At 39.5% G+C, this 16,439-nt stretch overlaps 1 protein-coding gene across 2 annotated transcripts in view; it reads right to left on the bottom strand.

Moving 5' to 3' along the window:
• LOC107686907 (netrin receptor UNC5D-like) overlaps positions 1–16,439 on the bottom strand; it is a 224,141-nt gene that overhangs the window by 25,840 nt on the left and 181,862 nt on the right. For both annotated transcript variants that reach the window (XM_016484053.1, XM_016484054.1), the window contains exons 6-9: positions 14,512–14,679; positions 10,233–10,397; positions 8,452–8,487; positions 6,408–6,596 (exon numbers count right to left, since the gene is read on the bottom strand). In XM_016484053.1, the coding sequence (XP_016339539.1) occupies positions 6,408–6,596; positions 8,452–8,487; positions 10,233–10,397; positions 14,512–14,679 (558 nt within the window). The remainder of the gene's footprint in view (positions 1–6,407; positions 6,597–8,451; positions 8,488–10,232; positions 10,398–14,511; positions 14,680–16,439) is intronic.

Raw genomic sequence — 16,439 nt, 5'->3', positions numbered from 1 at the left:
ACCTCCGACGGTTCTCCTGTCCACGGGAAGAGTGGGGGCTGGTAACCGAGTATGCACTGAAACGGCGTGAGGCCGGTGGTGGCCTGTCTCAGGGAATTCTGCGCATACTCGGCCCAGGGGAGGAATCGGCTCCAGCGGTGTTGGTCATCGTGACAGTATGCCCGGAGGTAACGCCTGAGTTCCTGGATCTTCCGCTCAGTCTGGTCGTTCGTCTGGGGATGGTAACCGGAGGACAAGTTCACAGTGACCCCTAATAGCCGGAAGAATGCCCTCCAAACGTGGGAGATAAACTGTGGTCCTCTGTCAGAAACTATGTCCTCGGGGATTCCAAAGTCTCTGAAGATGTGTGCGAACAGACTTTCTGCAGTTTCGAGAGCGGTTGGAAGTCCCTTAAGGGGTATTAGCTTACAGGCTTTGGAGAAGCGATCTACGACTACCAAGATGCAGGTACAGCCGTCTGAGTTGAGTAAGTCTGTCACAAAATCGATTCCAATGTGTGACCAGTGTCAACGTGGGATCGGCAGGGGCACTAGCTTGCCTACGGGGAGGTGACGAGGGGTCTTGGACATGGCGCAGACTGAGCAACTGCGGACGTACCTGATGATATCACGGGTCATACTAGGCCACCAGTACAGAGCTTGGAGGAGCGAGAGGGTCCGTTGGCTGCCTGGATGTCCAGAGCCTGGTACATTGTGAACTGAGCCCAGAAGGGATTGCCGTTGGGAAGTGGGCACATACGTTTTCCCTTCTGGGCCTCCCAGGGGAGCAGGTTCGGTAAGAGTGGCGGCTCGGATGTCATCATCGATGTGCCATTGAATAGGTCTTACAATCAGGGCTGGAGGGAGAATGGGTTCAGGATCCGAAGGCGAGTCTGGAGAATGCATGCGTGAGAGGGCGTCGGCTTTATTGTTACGATTTCCTGGACGATAGGTGATTGTGAACTGAAACCTGGTGAAGAACAATGCCCAGTGGGCTTGGCGAGGGTTAAGTCTCTTGGCGTCTCTGAGATATTGAAGATTCTTGTGGTCGGTAATTGCTGTGAATGGATGATTTGCTCCCTCCAGCCAGTGCCGCCAGTCCTCCAGGGCGAGTTTGATTGCCAGCAACTCCCGGTTTACGATGTCGTAATTCTGCTCCGCTGGGGTCAGTTTCTTTGAATAGAATGCGCAAGGCTGGAGACGAGGAGGCTCACCATAATGTTGGGACAGCACAGCCCCGACGCCGGTGGTGGAGGCGTCCACTTCCACTACGAACGGAACATCAGGATCAGGATGGTGAAGGATGGGGGCCGTGCTGAAGGCTGTTTTGAGTTTTCTGAGGGCTTCGTGGGCGCTGGTGGTCCAGGACAGGGACTTGGGCTTTCCTCGGAGCATGGAAGTCAAAGGAGTAGTGTGGAAACTGAAATCCTTGATATATCGACGATAAAAGTTAGCAAATCCTAGAAATCTCTGGAGCTCCTTGCTCATGTCGGGCGCAACAGACTGGTGGGCAGCTTCGGTGGCGTGGCATGCGGACAGAAGCTGGGAAATTCGGTTGGCTCTTTGCATGAAACTTTCCAGTCCAACGGAATCATCATAAATAGCCATTTGAGCTTGAACACGGGGATTCAATCCATGCTGGTATGCGTGAAGTAGAGCTGCCTCATTCCACCTGTTAGTCGCCGCCAGCGTTCTGAATAGCAGTGTGTAGTCACTTGTGGAAGAAGTGCCTTGGCGCAGCCACAGTAACTGATCGGACACAGATAGCACTCCTGTAGTATGGCCAAACACTTCTTTGAAATGGTTAGTGAAGGCATCATATGAATTAATTATGGCACTCTTAGCATTCCATATGGCCTTAGCCCACAACAGCGCTCTTCCTTTAAGAAGTGAAATCAGAAATGCTATCTTTGTGCGTTCGGTGGTAAACTTCTGAGGCTGCATCTCAATATACAGCGCCACTTGCAGGAGGAAGCCGCCACACTCAGCTGCGTCACCCGCGTATGAAGCAGGCATGACCATGGGACTGACAGAGGCAGATTGGGGGGTTGACGGAGGAAGCAGGGAAGCCCGGAGGGTGTTTACTAGCTCCTCCAGGACTTCTGCAGATGTGGGAGATATCGCAATATCGCAGGAGAAACAGAAGGTAAGTCTTTCTAGGTGAGTTCAGCTGAGAGAGTCCAGAACAGTCCATAGGAGTGAACGGTAGACCGGACAGTGAGTAACTGTGATGTGTGTGTATTTGTAGTGTGGCTTGATTGGTGACAGCAGGTGCGGGGGATCAGAACTCAGGTGACTGTGATCGGGTAATTATCCTGGATGGTGACTGAAGTGACTGTGATGAATCCCTGACATCAAGGAGTCGTTCGAGGATCGCAGGAGAAACAGAAGGTAAGTCTCTCTAGGTGAGTTCAGCTGAGAGAGTCCAGAACAGTCCATAGGAGTGACCGGTAGACCGGACGGTGAGTGATTGTGATGTGTGTGTACTTGTAGTGTGGCTTGATTGGTGACAGCAGGTGCGGGTGATCAGAACTCAGGTGACTGTGATCTGGTGATTGTCCTGGATGGTGACTGAAGTGACTGTGACGAATCTCTGACAATATAAATGACAAACCCTATTTAACTGGCAGCATTCCTCCAATTTTCACTGAGATTGTAAGATGGCGGGCCGCTCTAAGGTGACTGAAACCCTGCGACAGGTGGTTGTCCAGATGATTTCTTGAATATTGCAGGTTTATAATGACACTAATTCATTCAAGTCCCCCAAAAAGGCTGGTTGTCCATGTAAGACAAATGCATGAGAAGAAAGAATAATGCAGAGACTCTCAATGGGGAATCGGTTCAACACTGCAGCTGGAATTGCTTGCCAGTTCAATGCTGAACATGGTAAGGATCTGTCTCAGCATGTGTAAGAGAAGTTGGACTAAAAGTGCACTCTGCAGTGACCAAGCCTCTCATCAGCAGAAAGAATCAAAAGGCTAGACTCATCTTTGCTGAGGAGCATGTTGTGTAGAGAGAGAAGGACTGGTCCAAAGTTCACTTTAGTGATGAGAGCAAGTTTAATTTATTTGGGTCTGATGGGAAACATTATGTTTGGTGTCAAACTGGGGAAAGACTGAACTCCAAGTGTGTAAAGACGTTAGTGAAAGGTGGAGAAGAAAGTGTTTGGGGTGAAGAGTTTCCTGCAGCAGGAGTTGGGCCTTAAATGGAAGAGTGAATGCAAATGTTTATCAGAACCTCCTTCAGCACCATGCAGTTCCTTCCCTCCAAGCATCTCCCAATCATCCTGCAACTTTCATGCAAGACAATACTCCCATCACACTGCAAAACAGATCAAGCAGTTCCCTGAAGCTAAGAACATTGAAATAATGAAATGGCCGGGCCAGAGTCCTGATCTAAACCTGACTGAAAATCTCTGGAAAATCCTTGGTGACAAAGTTATGGCTAAGAAACCCACTACAGTTACCAAACTATGGAAGAGACTGGAAGAAGAGTGGACCAAGATCACACCAGAGTAGTGTGAGAGACTACTGATGTCCTGCGGCCACAGATGTGCTGAAGTCATTCAAAGCAAGGGCCTTTACACTTCCTACTAATTTCTGACAGCTGTAACCCTCCAAAATTTTAGTTGTAATCTTCTTTCGTGCCACAGTGGTTACTGTTCTCAAATTTTGATCACAGTGTTTTCTACAAAATAAAGGTTTTTGTTGAAATGCCTTGGATATTTTGTCAAACATGTTAGTAGGACAATGGTTTACCTACAGCTGATATTCCTTAACAATATTTCAGAAAAAAAATAAAGTATTTATAGATTGTTCTCTAATTTTGATCTCCAAATATATATGTGTGTGTGTGTGTGTGTATATATATATATATATGCTCACACACTATAATTCAAGATACTATATATTTTTTTAATAGCAGTCAATGGAGACAGATGCTTCCCAGATGGTGGGCGGCATCTACCAGGAGGTTCTAAGTAATTCATGGTAACCAGCCAAACCCTGATGTGTAGCCCTTATAAAACTCTTAGCATAAAATTGAGACAAAAACATTTCTTGAAATGATAAATTATGATGGAACCAAATGTCTCCAGTTATCAAAATGAACTATCAAGACAAATGCAACAACAATCTTTCGATTATTAGAAGCAGCTGTTCCAGCAGTGCGAAGTGATCCCACTTGTTTCATTACGAGCTCAGCTGAGAGTTTTGACAGATCACGAAAACGCATCACACTCACACAGACACCCCTCAATCTGTTTTATTCATCAAAAAAAGCGATGGCTGAACGAGAGCACTTCCCTAAGAGAGGTGCCGAAAAGAGGTGTGTGAGGGACTCATTTTCTCTTTCTCAGATTGAACGGAGGCCCAGGAGGAAAGACTGCAGCTCACACTTGAAACCTCTCCTTCGGCAGATCTATTCAAAATCTAAACGTGTGAAAGTTGTCACGCAAGGCTAAAGGTTCCGATCTCCATGACAACAGTTGTCTTGCTTGATACGAGCGTCTGTCAAAATCGTTCTCTGCTGTACGTGTATCGGCAGCGCTGTCAAAAATCTGTCGCCTAGGCAACACGGTTATTGCAACGATATTTCAACAGTTCTGTGGAGTCGTAAATGCATCAGCGAATGAGTCAAGATTTCCATAGTGATCAGATCTCTAGGCAAATGTATTTAAAGTGAACTGCATCCACTAGCACATTTCAATTCATTAAATCCAACTATCCGTTCATCCATCTATCAATCATTATTGCTTTTCATCAAATCAGTTATGACTACTAATGTTATGTGGCCTAATTATTATTCAGTCTGACTGATATGGTTTATAATGTATCTTCCTTCACTTTTTGGATCAAGTCTATTCTTTTATCCATTTATCCATCCATTATTTCATTGATGTCTTTAAGCATTTGACGGGTACACTGTGGCATCTATCACCACGCTGTGTTTAGCCCTTTGAAACTTCCTGTCGAGACATCTGGTGATACGCGTGTGTGTTTGCGTGTCTGTAGTGGTGGTGGTGTTTAGTGGGCCGAGGAGAGTGATAGCACAGTGAACAGGCCCTATTACTGAACAGAAAAGCAAGAGAGAACTAGTGCTCCGCTCTCTGCACCCCTCCATCAACATCAATCTGTTTTTCTGGGGGCGTCAGATGGGCCAAAGGAGAGGAGAAGAGAGACATGGAAAGTAAATCAACTAACACCCTCTAGCTCTGGTTTAGAGCAGAGACGCAAAGAGACAAGAAACAGAGTGAAGTGAGGGAATGTTCTACATGAAGTTCAGAGAGGGAAAAAAATATATATTTTTGGTAAGATATGTTTTTCTTACCCAGGTAAACAGGGAGCAAAAGGCTTTTACATTTTTTTTTTCATTAAGTATAATTAGTTTTGAATTATATTACTTAATTATATTACTCTTGAAAAATGTTGATTGTCAACCGTAGGACATCCAGTGGTACTTTAGTATAGGAACCAATTCTCACTATTAACTAGTTTCTTACTAGCATGCCTTTTATTAACATATTGGCTGTTTATTAGTTCTTATAAAGCACATATTCTGCATGACCATATTCTACATCTCTAATCCTATCCAATACCAAAACTTAACAACTACCTTACTAACTAATAATACGCAGCAAATTAGGAGTTTATTAAGGTAAAAGTCGTAGTTAATAGTTTGCTAATGGTGAGAATTGGACCTTAAAAAGTGTGACCAATCCAATAACTAAGTGCTAACTATGTGCTAACCACCTATTCATTTTACATTTCTTAGAAAATAAATTTCTTTCTTGTTATAATTTTATATTACATAGTTTTTAGATTTAAATTAGCACTAACTGCAATCCTGCTACCAACATTTGTGTCAGGTCTAATAGTTTAAAACTCAAACTGAGACAAAGACATTTCTCAAAATGATAAATTATGGTGGAACTGAAACTTGCATTTGTCTCTGTAGTTCATTTTGATAAATGGAGACAACTGGGGATCAAAATAAACTATCAGGACAAATGCAACAACAATCTTTCCATCATTAGAACCAGCTGGGTGAAATATAAAATAAAAACAAAACTAAAAAAAAAATAAAAAATAGAACAAGATAAGCTTACAAGCAAAACTGTGTAAAAAGAAAATTGTATCCCGTCTTTTTTCTTTTTTTTAGTTTTAAGCTGAAAAGTATATAGTGAAACTTAGAACAAGAAACAAACTGCATTAAAAACTTAATTCAAAACATCTTTAACATTTGAATGGAGTTTGCAGGTTAAACTGCTCAAGCTGAATTAACTATAGGAAACTGTAGGGAAAATAAAAAGTAGAAAGAAATTGCATTTGTTTTTCACATTTTTTTCACAGTTCTGCCTTGCAAACACTGTAATTATGGCATGAGTCATACATGCACTTGGATCAATTTGAAGTTGTTGTTTTTGCTCACCTTGCCTGGCACTTTTGAAGCTGAAGGACTGAAATCCTCCAGTCAGCGCGGACGAGTCGATGACATCAACGCCATACTCGCTCTGGTTCCGCCTGTACAGCGTTACAGCGATGACCAGCACGACCACGGTAACTAAACCCGCAGCCAGACCAGAGTACAGCGCTACATCATTACTGCTCTCCATATCAGCTAGGAAAAGAGAAAACACATTTGAAGAGAAATACACAATGACTAAGCAATGACTGTGGTTCTTTCGAAAATCATTATATAAAGGTATTTATTTATTCGCTCAAATTTCCATCAAAAAGCTCAGGGATCTCATTTTGATGTATACAGATGCAACACAGCCACAAATAAATTACATAACCATAAAACACCTTCATCACAGAAGTCTCGCTTTCTCTCTTAGTCTCTCTAATGCTCCCACTTTCCCAGACACCTCCAGCACTAATGAAAGTTCTCAAGCGATGGGCGATTACAATCAGCCCTCAACCGCACACCTGACTCTCAACACGAACACACGCAGGGAATCTGGCAAAGCAAAAACCGCGAACCTTCCACAGGGATTTCGTGACAACACAGCTCATTATATTATCTCATCTATAGTGATTAGGCCCTATCTGCCGACTCCTTCACACAAACAATTCAACCAGGACACTCTGAACAACAGACAGAACAAAGAAAAGCTAGCATGTCGTTTCTGAGCATTCAAAAGCCAGACAGGTAGGGAACATCAGACAAAGCCTGCGGCTATGAAAACACTATAGCCAGAAACATGTGGAGCTGCACTAACAGCAAACCGAGTAGGTTAATTGGGAGCTCTGGAAAAGTTTGGCAGGCTAATGAATCTCTTTTGCACTCGGGTTTAGATATTTGCTCATTTTGCTGCGTTTCTTTTTGTTTTCCTTCTCCTTTGGTGGGTAACCCCCTCGTTCCCTTTCTCTGGAACTCCACTTCTTTGTGACTTCAGATTGGAGTTCAGATAACACACACAAAAAGTTTTTTTTTTGTGTGTTTTCTTTTTTACGGTGAAACAGGAAGTGTGGGCGGGGCTTCAAAATGCACACACACTATTTATTATATATCTTATTTTTTAAAGAAATCTATCTATCTATCTATCTATCTAAATATATATCGCAACTTTTAATCTCACAATTCTGACTTTTAGTTCTTACTTTTTTCTTGCAATTCTCGCAAAAATAATTCTGAGATTACTTTTTTATTTTTTATTCTGTGACAAACAAAAGAATTGTGAGGAAAGAGTTAAAATTCTGAGTTTATATCTTGTGATTATGATTTTATTCTCAGATTTGCAAGAATTGTGAGATCACAATTATTAGAAGTCACAAATATGTTTTTTTATTTTTTTTATCTGTGGCAGAAACAGACTTCCATATATACAATAAGAGACTTCTTTTGAAAACATTTAATGAATCTTACTGACCCCAAACTTTTGAATAAATAAACAAATAGTAAAATGATACGTTTTCTGAGTTATGTTTGACTATGTTATAATCATGATGGGGACACTGACATTCCTCAAGTAAAACCTGTCAAAGATGTTTAATCTTTGCTGTGCATCATTTTCAAGTTAATGTGGCACCGTTTCAGTCATTGAGTCAGCACTCTGAAAGCTGTCTTTAAAATGTCATCGACTTAATTGGTTTTCCAGGTTGTTTCAAATGGCGTCCTGGATGATGATTCACTGGAAACCTAATTGTCAGGGCATCAACCCAATGTTGAACAATGTCAGTGTGGAAACGAGCTTATGTAAAGGTTGCAATAAGGTTGTTTGTCGAGCGTGACTCAGAATGATGATAACAGTAAAAGGGGTTAATTACACAGACACTGTGAACAGAACGATCATATGAAGATGGATGATTGTGATGCAATGCGGCGTTATTACATCATGCTTCATATGCCTGTGAGCATATTCAAAAGTAATCCAATGCATGTAAATGAAATGATAAAACTGAAGTAAAAAAAAAAATCTAAGCAAAAAAGAAAAGAAACACAGATGAAAGGTGAAGCAGCAGTGACTCACCTTGCGGAACCTTCACATCATGGAGCAGCTTCCTGTCTGCAAAAAGACATGTATAACATACTGTGAGATGCACAAACACTGCAACTTTCAGATGCTCATGCGCAAACATTGCTCTAAGGCATATTTGGAAGTTGCAAGAATCCATTGGAGATATAAAAAAGCCCATTTGGTGTGACGATGCATGAGCTGATCAAAGTTACGCTAGAAGAAACCTTCCTCCTCGCTCTTTCAAAAAATGATTTTTGAGAATTATGTAGGAGGTAAATAAAAGACAGCACTGAATCAAGCTGTCTAAACACAGATCTACATATGTATGACGGTCAATGACAGGCATGTAATCTGGAATCGCTGTCAAATCTTTTACACAAAATTACCACTCTCACACAGAAAAGAACGTTACGGACGCATTAGTGTGTGTGGTTGTGTGTGTCCGCATTACGTGTAGGAAATTGGTCTCTGATAGGGATGTCTATCACCGCTGGGCTTTAGACTCATCTGCAGAGGATGGCGAGGTGTACACCCTCCTCCCTCAGGGGATGGAGGCAGGAAAGATTGATTAAAGAACTGTCAGGATGATGAGCGAGGAGGATTAAAACAGAAGATTTCTGTCTCTCCCAAGGAATTACAAAACGGCCTGTCAAGTGCTGCTCATCTGAGGGCTTGACTGACTGGTTTCATTCGGGTGCTGACAGCCTTCCACAGAGCACTTGTCTCTACTGATCCAAACAAAAGTGAGATTTTACTGCTCTGTGTCTGTGTTGCACAGAGGAAGCTGGATGAGCTGTATAACAGAAAATCAAGAGCATATTGAGCCTCTTTATACATTTTACAACCACACACAGCGTCATGTAAAGTAGAAAGAATTACACCATCCATAGGTTTTATCATTGACACTGTAAGTCAAAATGAAAAAAACAAAACAATTTTTTTTCTATTTAGCTGTTTTAATTATTTCAATCTAGTTTAGCCCGGTGGTAATGATGATAGTGAGGACAGCAGTGCAATGATGATGATGATGATGATGACAATTTCTTTAGCAATTAACTTTTGTGGCTTACCCTCCTTGTGGAGGGTGTCAATGACTGTCTTCTGGACATCTGTCAAGTCAGCAGTCTTCCCCATGATTGTGTAGACTGGAAATTAGCAACACCCCAAAGGAAGTTAAAAATAAAAAAATTAAAAGTGTATAGAAAAAAAAATAAAAAAATACACTATATAAAAGCTATTATTAATTTATTTAACTTATTATTAAAACTTATATTGTTTAATATACAAACAATATTTATGTTTATAATAATACAAATTTCTATTGTCGCTATTTCAAATTTGTCTGTAAGTTGGACACCTTTTTCTGGTTACGAACGACACATTCTATTTATTTATTCATCCATTTTTTTATTTATTTTTTTCTCTTGGTTTCATATTCAAATGTTTTTTGGGCGGGAGAGTTTTGAATGTGTTTATATGAGACAGTCTGTAATTTCATATTTTTTAATGAATGCACCTTGTATGGTCTTGTAAAAATACCAATGAAACAAAAGGAATGACACTTATTGCATTACTTATCATGAATTTCTCTGAATTTCAGTTCAGTTTAATTCTACTTTGAATTACAACTCCACCATCAAATTTCAAATTTAAACTAAATTCAAGATTTAAAATGCATTCTCAATTCAGTTCTGATTGGCATACATCCTGGTGATGATAATAGTGATGCCAATGATGGATGTGATAGTAATAATGATGATGACAGCAGTAATGATATGGTGACTATTACCCACCTTGAATACAGAGGTCTCCGGTGCAGTTGTCTGTGTCCAGGGCGGCTCCATCACACAGTCTTCCTCCATGTTTTGGCTCGGGGTCTGTACACTCTCTAGTGCGCTGCCTCTCACATTCAGAACTACACACAGACCACATAGTCCACTCGGCCCAGCCACCATCCACTGCCACACACAAAGACACACGTTTTCATTAGAACACATAAAAAGTTTATTATGCAGAGTTTGCAACTTAAAAATTGGAATTCATACTTCCTCTCAGATCAATCTTGTGTATCTGATATAAACGCTCTCTTAGAATGGTCACTCATTTCATTCCTCTTTCTGCAGGATGTGTTCCTATAATTTCAGGATTTTCCCTCGCAAGTTTTGTCTCTGACAAAAGCAAAAGACAATTTACTTTTGTCTTGTTCCATCAGGCTTTCCCCTTTACCCTAACGACTCCATGGGCTGCTGGTGTTTCCTCTGCGGCTAATCTAAATGCAAATGCCGTGTGGTTGTGTGTCTCTGTTGAGTGGGGTACTGGGATTGAGCTGGGCTGGAGAGCGAGATTACGTTTTTTTGGTTGCAGAGTGACTGGTGCCCTCCTCAGATAACTTTTCCTTCAACATGACTAGTGGTTACCATGTGATTGGTACTTCCAATGAAACCATAAATTTAGCCAGTGTAAGAGCACCCGAGAACCCCGCGACTGATAACTATTTTTTTTTGCTCCTCTCTTTCGCTCCATCAGGTTTCTCTTTCTGCCCCTCAGTCTTTCTCCTTTCATATGTCTGTCTTAATTCCCTAAACGTCGACTTGTGGAATTTCGTAATCCTGAATTCTCTTACTGTCAAATCTCTGTCACATACACATGCTCTCTTTCAGTTGTCTGTCTTTCTGAATTCCTTTCATCCCTATTTATCTGTCTCGCTCCATCTCTCTTGCTTGCTATGAAGAGCATTGTATTGCGCTTTAGACAGTAAACAGGAAATCTGTGAGAATGACAGTGCCACATTAACAGAACGCAGATACATATCAACTGTAAAACTCCAGAGACTTATGCCACTGAGGTCAATTCAAATGCAGCACATACTTTTACATTCCTGCTTTATATGCAGGCTCTCAGACAGATGGATTAGCCATCAATTTGTTCAGAAAGCATGTTTAATTAACAAGGCATAGTAGTGAGGCATATTCACACCACCTGACTGACCAGCCTTGGACTGTTGAATCTGATGGCAAAATGCACTTCTGGGTTTTCAAGAACAAAGAGCAACAGAGAAAAGAGCACATTTAATGCAGACAAATTTCCAGAAGAGCTACCGTAACAATATGTAACAGTATTGATGAGTGCATGTTAATTTGGGCTAGAATTGAAAAGCCAAAAAAAAAAAAAAAAAGTATTGCTATCGATTTAAAAACCAAAAAAAAAAAAAAAAAGTATTGCTATCGTGATAAGAAGTAATATATCACTTTTCAAAATGTATAAATAAAAAAAGTAAGGACTCGCTTATTAATTTTTTTTCCTTAGTAAAAGTACAAATATTCAGGGTGCTTTCACACCTGGCCCGTTGTTTCGGGAACCTGGCGCGTTTCCCCCCTTAGCTCGGTTCGTTTGGACATATGTGAACACGGCAATCGCGCTCGGATCCGCACCAAAACAATCGGTCCGAGATTGCCTGAACGAACTCTGGAGCGGTTCGGTTGTAGTGAGAAAGCAATCCGATCTAACGGACCAACGAATCAGGCTATATCACAATGTATAATGGGTACTTACGTAAGTTCCGTGAAAAGCATTAGCTTTGTTGTTTTGCTAATACTTCAAAATGAACCATGTGAATGTATGTGGGTGAGCACGTCTTCGCCATTCAAAATCAAAGCGCACTTTTTCATTTTATAATGCCGTCTTATTGCTCTTCTTCCTAGTATGTGCATTTTAAAATTGTATTCCCGATGAATCCTGGACTCCTGCTCAAAGTGATTAATATAACGACATCTACAAAAAAAACAAAAACAACAATAAGCCCGCGAAGCTGTTGTCGTTCCATGCTGACAGATGACAGCTGTGACAGCTAAGTGGAATCCCGGAAAATAAAGAGTTTACTCACGCGTGACTTGTATTAACAAATTTGGTCCATTTAGAAACATTGCCGTGTGAAAGCAAACCGCACCAAGAATAAAAAGCAACACTGTAATAATTTTAATCCCTGTTCGGAACAAAGCAATCAATCTACAGGTATGAAAATTCCTGTTCAAACGTTGAGGGCCAGTGAGATTGATTTTATTTTTATTTTTTAAAGAAAGTAATACTTTTATTCAGCAAGGATGCATTAAATTGAACAAAAGTGTCAAAGATATTTAATATTAATAAATAATGTTACAAAAGGTTTTGATTTCAAATAATGCTATTCTACTGGACTTTCTCTTCATTAAAGAATCGTGAAAAAATGTATCACGGTTTCTACAAAAAATATTAAGCGGCACAACTGTTTTCAGTATTGAGTATCATAATGTTACAAAAGGTTTTGATTTAAAATAATGCTATTCTACTGGACTTTCTCTTCATTAAAGAATATTAGAATGATTTTTGAAGGAAGTGACACTGAAGACTTGAGTAATGATGCTGAAAATTCAGCTCTGCCATCACAGGAATAAATCACATTTTAAAATATATTAAAAAAGAAAACAGCTATGTAAAATTGTAATACTATTTTACAATATTACTGTTTTAATGTATTTTTCCCCCTTAGCTCGGTTCGTTTGGGCATATGTGAACACGGCAATCGCGCTCGGATCCGCACCAAAACAATCGGTCCGAGATTGCCTGAACGAACTCTGGAGCGGTTCGGTTGTAGTGAGAAAGCAATCCGATCTAACGGACCAACGAATCAGGCTATATCACAATGTATAATGGGTACTTACGTAAGTTCCGTGAAAAGCATTAGCTTTGTTGTTTTGCTAATACTTCAAAATGAACCATGTGAATGTATGTGGGTGAGCACGTCTTCGCCATTCAAAATCAAAGCGCACTTTTTCATTTTATAATGCCGTCTTATTGCTCTTCTTCCTAGTATGTGCATTTTAAAATTGTATTCCCGATGAATCCTGGACTCCTGCTCAAAGTGATTAATATAACGACATCTACAAAAAAAACAAAAACAACAATAAGCCCGCGAAGCTGTTGTCGTTCCATGCTGACAGATGACAGCTGTGACAGCTAAGTGGAATCCTGGAAAATAAAGAGTTTACTCGCGCGTGACTTGTATTAACAAATTTGGTCCATTTAGAAACATTGCCGTGTGAAAGCAAACCGCACCAAGAATAAAAAGCAACACTGTAATAATTTTAATCCCTGTTCGGAACAAAGCAATCAATCTACAGGTATGAAAATTCCTGTTCAAACGTTGAGGGCCAGTGAGATTGATTTTATTTTTATTTTTTAAAGAAAGTAATACTTTTATTCAGCAAGGATGCATTAAATTGAACAAAAGTGTCAAAGATATTTAATATTAATAAATAATGTTACAAAAGGTTTTGATTTCAAATAATGCTATTCTACTGGACTTTCTCTTCATTAAAGAATCGTGAAAAAATGTATCACGGTTTCTACAAAAAATATTAAGCGGCACAACTGTTTTCAGTATTGAGTATCATAATGTTACAAAAGGTTTTGATTTAAAATAATGCTATTCTACTGGACTTTCTCTTCATTAAAGAATATTAGAATGATTTTTGAAGGAAGTGACACTGAAGACTTGAGTAATGATGCTGAAAATTCAGCTCTGCCATCACAGGAATAAATCACATTTTAAAATATATTAAAAAAGAAAACAGCTATGTAAAATTGTAATACTATTTTACAATATTACTGTTTTAATGTATTTTTTATCTTGATGAGCATAAGAGACTTTCAAAAATATATATTTATAAATTTTTATAAAAACATTTTCCATAAAAACATACCAACCCCAAACATTTGGATGTAGCATATGTATAACAATGCCTTAAATATTTTACACCCTAATAAGATATGGCTGAAAGTAATGATTCATAATTCAGTGAGTAAGTTCAGTAATGATTCAGCAAATTATCGAGTTGGCAGACCAATTCAAACCAGTAACAAAAGAACCGGCTCATAAGGCTCTAATATTTTTCACAAATCAGACTAGACTCATCAAGACATATATATTTAAGGATAACAGATTTGTTTTTGAGACACCCAGACCTTGCTGTCTCATCACATTCAGCTCAGACTGCAAGCTCACATCTCACAGGTTAACTGTTCTGTGTCTTTAACCTGGGCACGGAGAGGTGCAGGTGCTCTTCTGAACAGACATTCCTTCACAGAAAGCTCCTCCATTAAGCGGAGCGGGGTTAGTGCAGGTCCGTGTCCGCTTCTGAATTCCTCTCCCACAGCGGACATTACACTCTGACCAGTCCGTCCAGGATGACCACCCTCCATTCACTGAAACAGAGAGAAAAAAGTGTGGATTAACATTAGCTTTAATCATCATTACTGTATGGCCTACTAGAAGGCACTGTTTATCCACACCACATGGTTCAATCTGGAGAGTTTCGCTTCCCATGCAACTACATTAAAGCAAGCTCTGGAACCAAAAAAAAAAAAAAAAAGAATTTCTGCAAGAGGACTTCAAAATCTCTAAATTAAATAAATAGGCATAATACTAATCTCTCTCACTCTTACTGCTCACAAGCCAATGATTACCTCTTGTGAGTGAATTGGCTCTTTTAATGTTTATGAAATGTTTACACACAAATAATAAACTCAAAATGGAATCAATACTTTCCAGATGTGTGCAATTTCACAGACGTCTCTGCAATCTATGAGTACTTACATGCAACAGGATTTTAACAGCACACACAGCTCTATGAAACACTCCATGCAATTAACTTGACTAATAACATTTAATTGGTACATGAAACTGGATTATACAGATATTACATTAGATGCCATTCCATATTGCCCAAGACTACATAAACATACTAACAGCCACGCTGAGGACTTAATGAGAAAAACATGAATACATGAAGCGGACATATGAAGGACAGATACATTTGAAAATAACCAGTAGTGGCAGTTTCATTATAATAAAAGGGTTCTGTTTTGAACTACTGCTAAAAGATATCATATTCTGTTAATTAATTTCAGAAATTGTGCTCAATTGGGGGTACAACTCACTACCTCCAAACGGCAAATATAAGACTAGCTAATTTCCCTTCTCTTAACCAGTGCATCGTCTCGTTAACGCTGCTCTATGAACATTATCATAACCAACAAACAATGCATTTGTTTCTTTAATAAAAGCACACAAATGAATTTTCTTGTGGCTGCTGAGCCCAAGGGACTGCTGGGAGTAGGGCTGGGTATCGTTCGAAATTTTCCGATTCCGGTTCCAGTTTTGCCTAACGATTCTGGTTTCGATTCCGGTTCCATTTAAATGAACTATTATTTTTTTTTACTATTTTACCTTAATTGAATGTAGTGTTGCTGGAAGGTAGTAAGTAATGTTGAGTAATGCATGTGCTTCAAAGTTGATGTTTTTTACCCAATCAATAACATTTTGCTTTTCAAGCAGGAATAAGCTGGTTGGCCAAATAGTCCCTTGAGGGCTAAGACACTTGTTCATTTCCCTAAATTAATGAAATATTATACTTATAACCATGTATACACACACTGCATTAAGCCCATATTTTACAAATAATAATGCAGTCAGGAGATGGTGTGATGCAATGAGTGGTTTCCACATTTTTAAACATTTAAAATGCATGAAAATATTTTCTATCACTTTGTTTATCACTCTTGAAATGACCTGTACACTAAATAATCTAACCCTCATACTTACATAACAATAGCAGTCTATTTATTTAGTGGTCCAAGTTGAAGTCAGTATGTATATTAATGACAATATGGGACAAATATAATGTAATTTAGTGGCGGCAGGAGCTGCGTGCTGCCAGTACATGTACAGTCAGACAAAACGACGAGCACATTTATCAAAGACGCGAGTGTGTGTACAGTCGTGGAAAACGATGTGTTCGGCAGTTAAAGGGGTCATATGATGCTGCTAAAAAGAACATTATTTTGTGTATTTGGTGTAATGAAATGTATTTATGTGGTTTAAGGTAAAAAAAAAAACTCATTATTTTCCACACACTGTACATTATTGTTTCTCCTCTATGCCCCGTCTTTCTGAAACGCGTCGA

Source organism: Sinocyclocheilus anshuiensis, unplaced genomic scaffold (genome assembly GCF_001515605.1).
Source record: "Sinocyclocheilus anshuiensis isolate Anshui unplaced genomic scaffold, SAMN03320099.WGS_v1.1 scaffold1545, whole genome shotgun sequence".
Taxonomy (NCBI): Eukaryota; Metazoa; Chordata; class Actinopteri; order Cypriniformes; family Cyprinidae; genus Sinocyclocheilus; species Sinocyclocheilus anshuiensis.
This window is presented reverse-complemented; position numbering and strand designations above follow the sequence as displayed.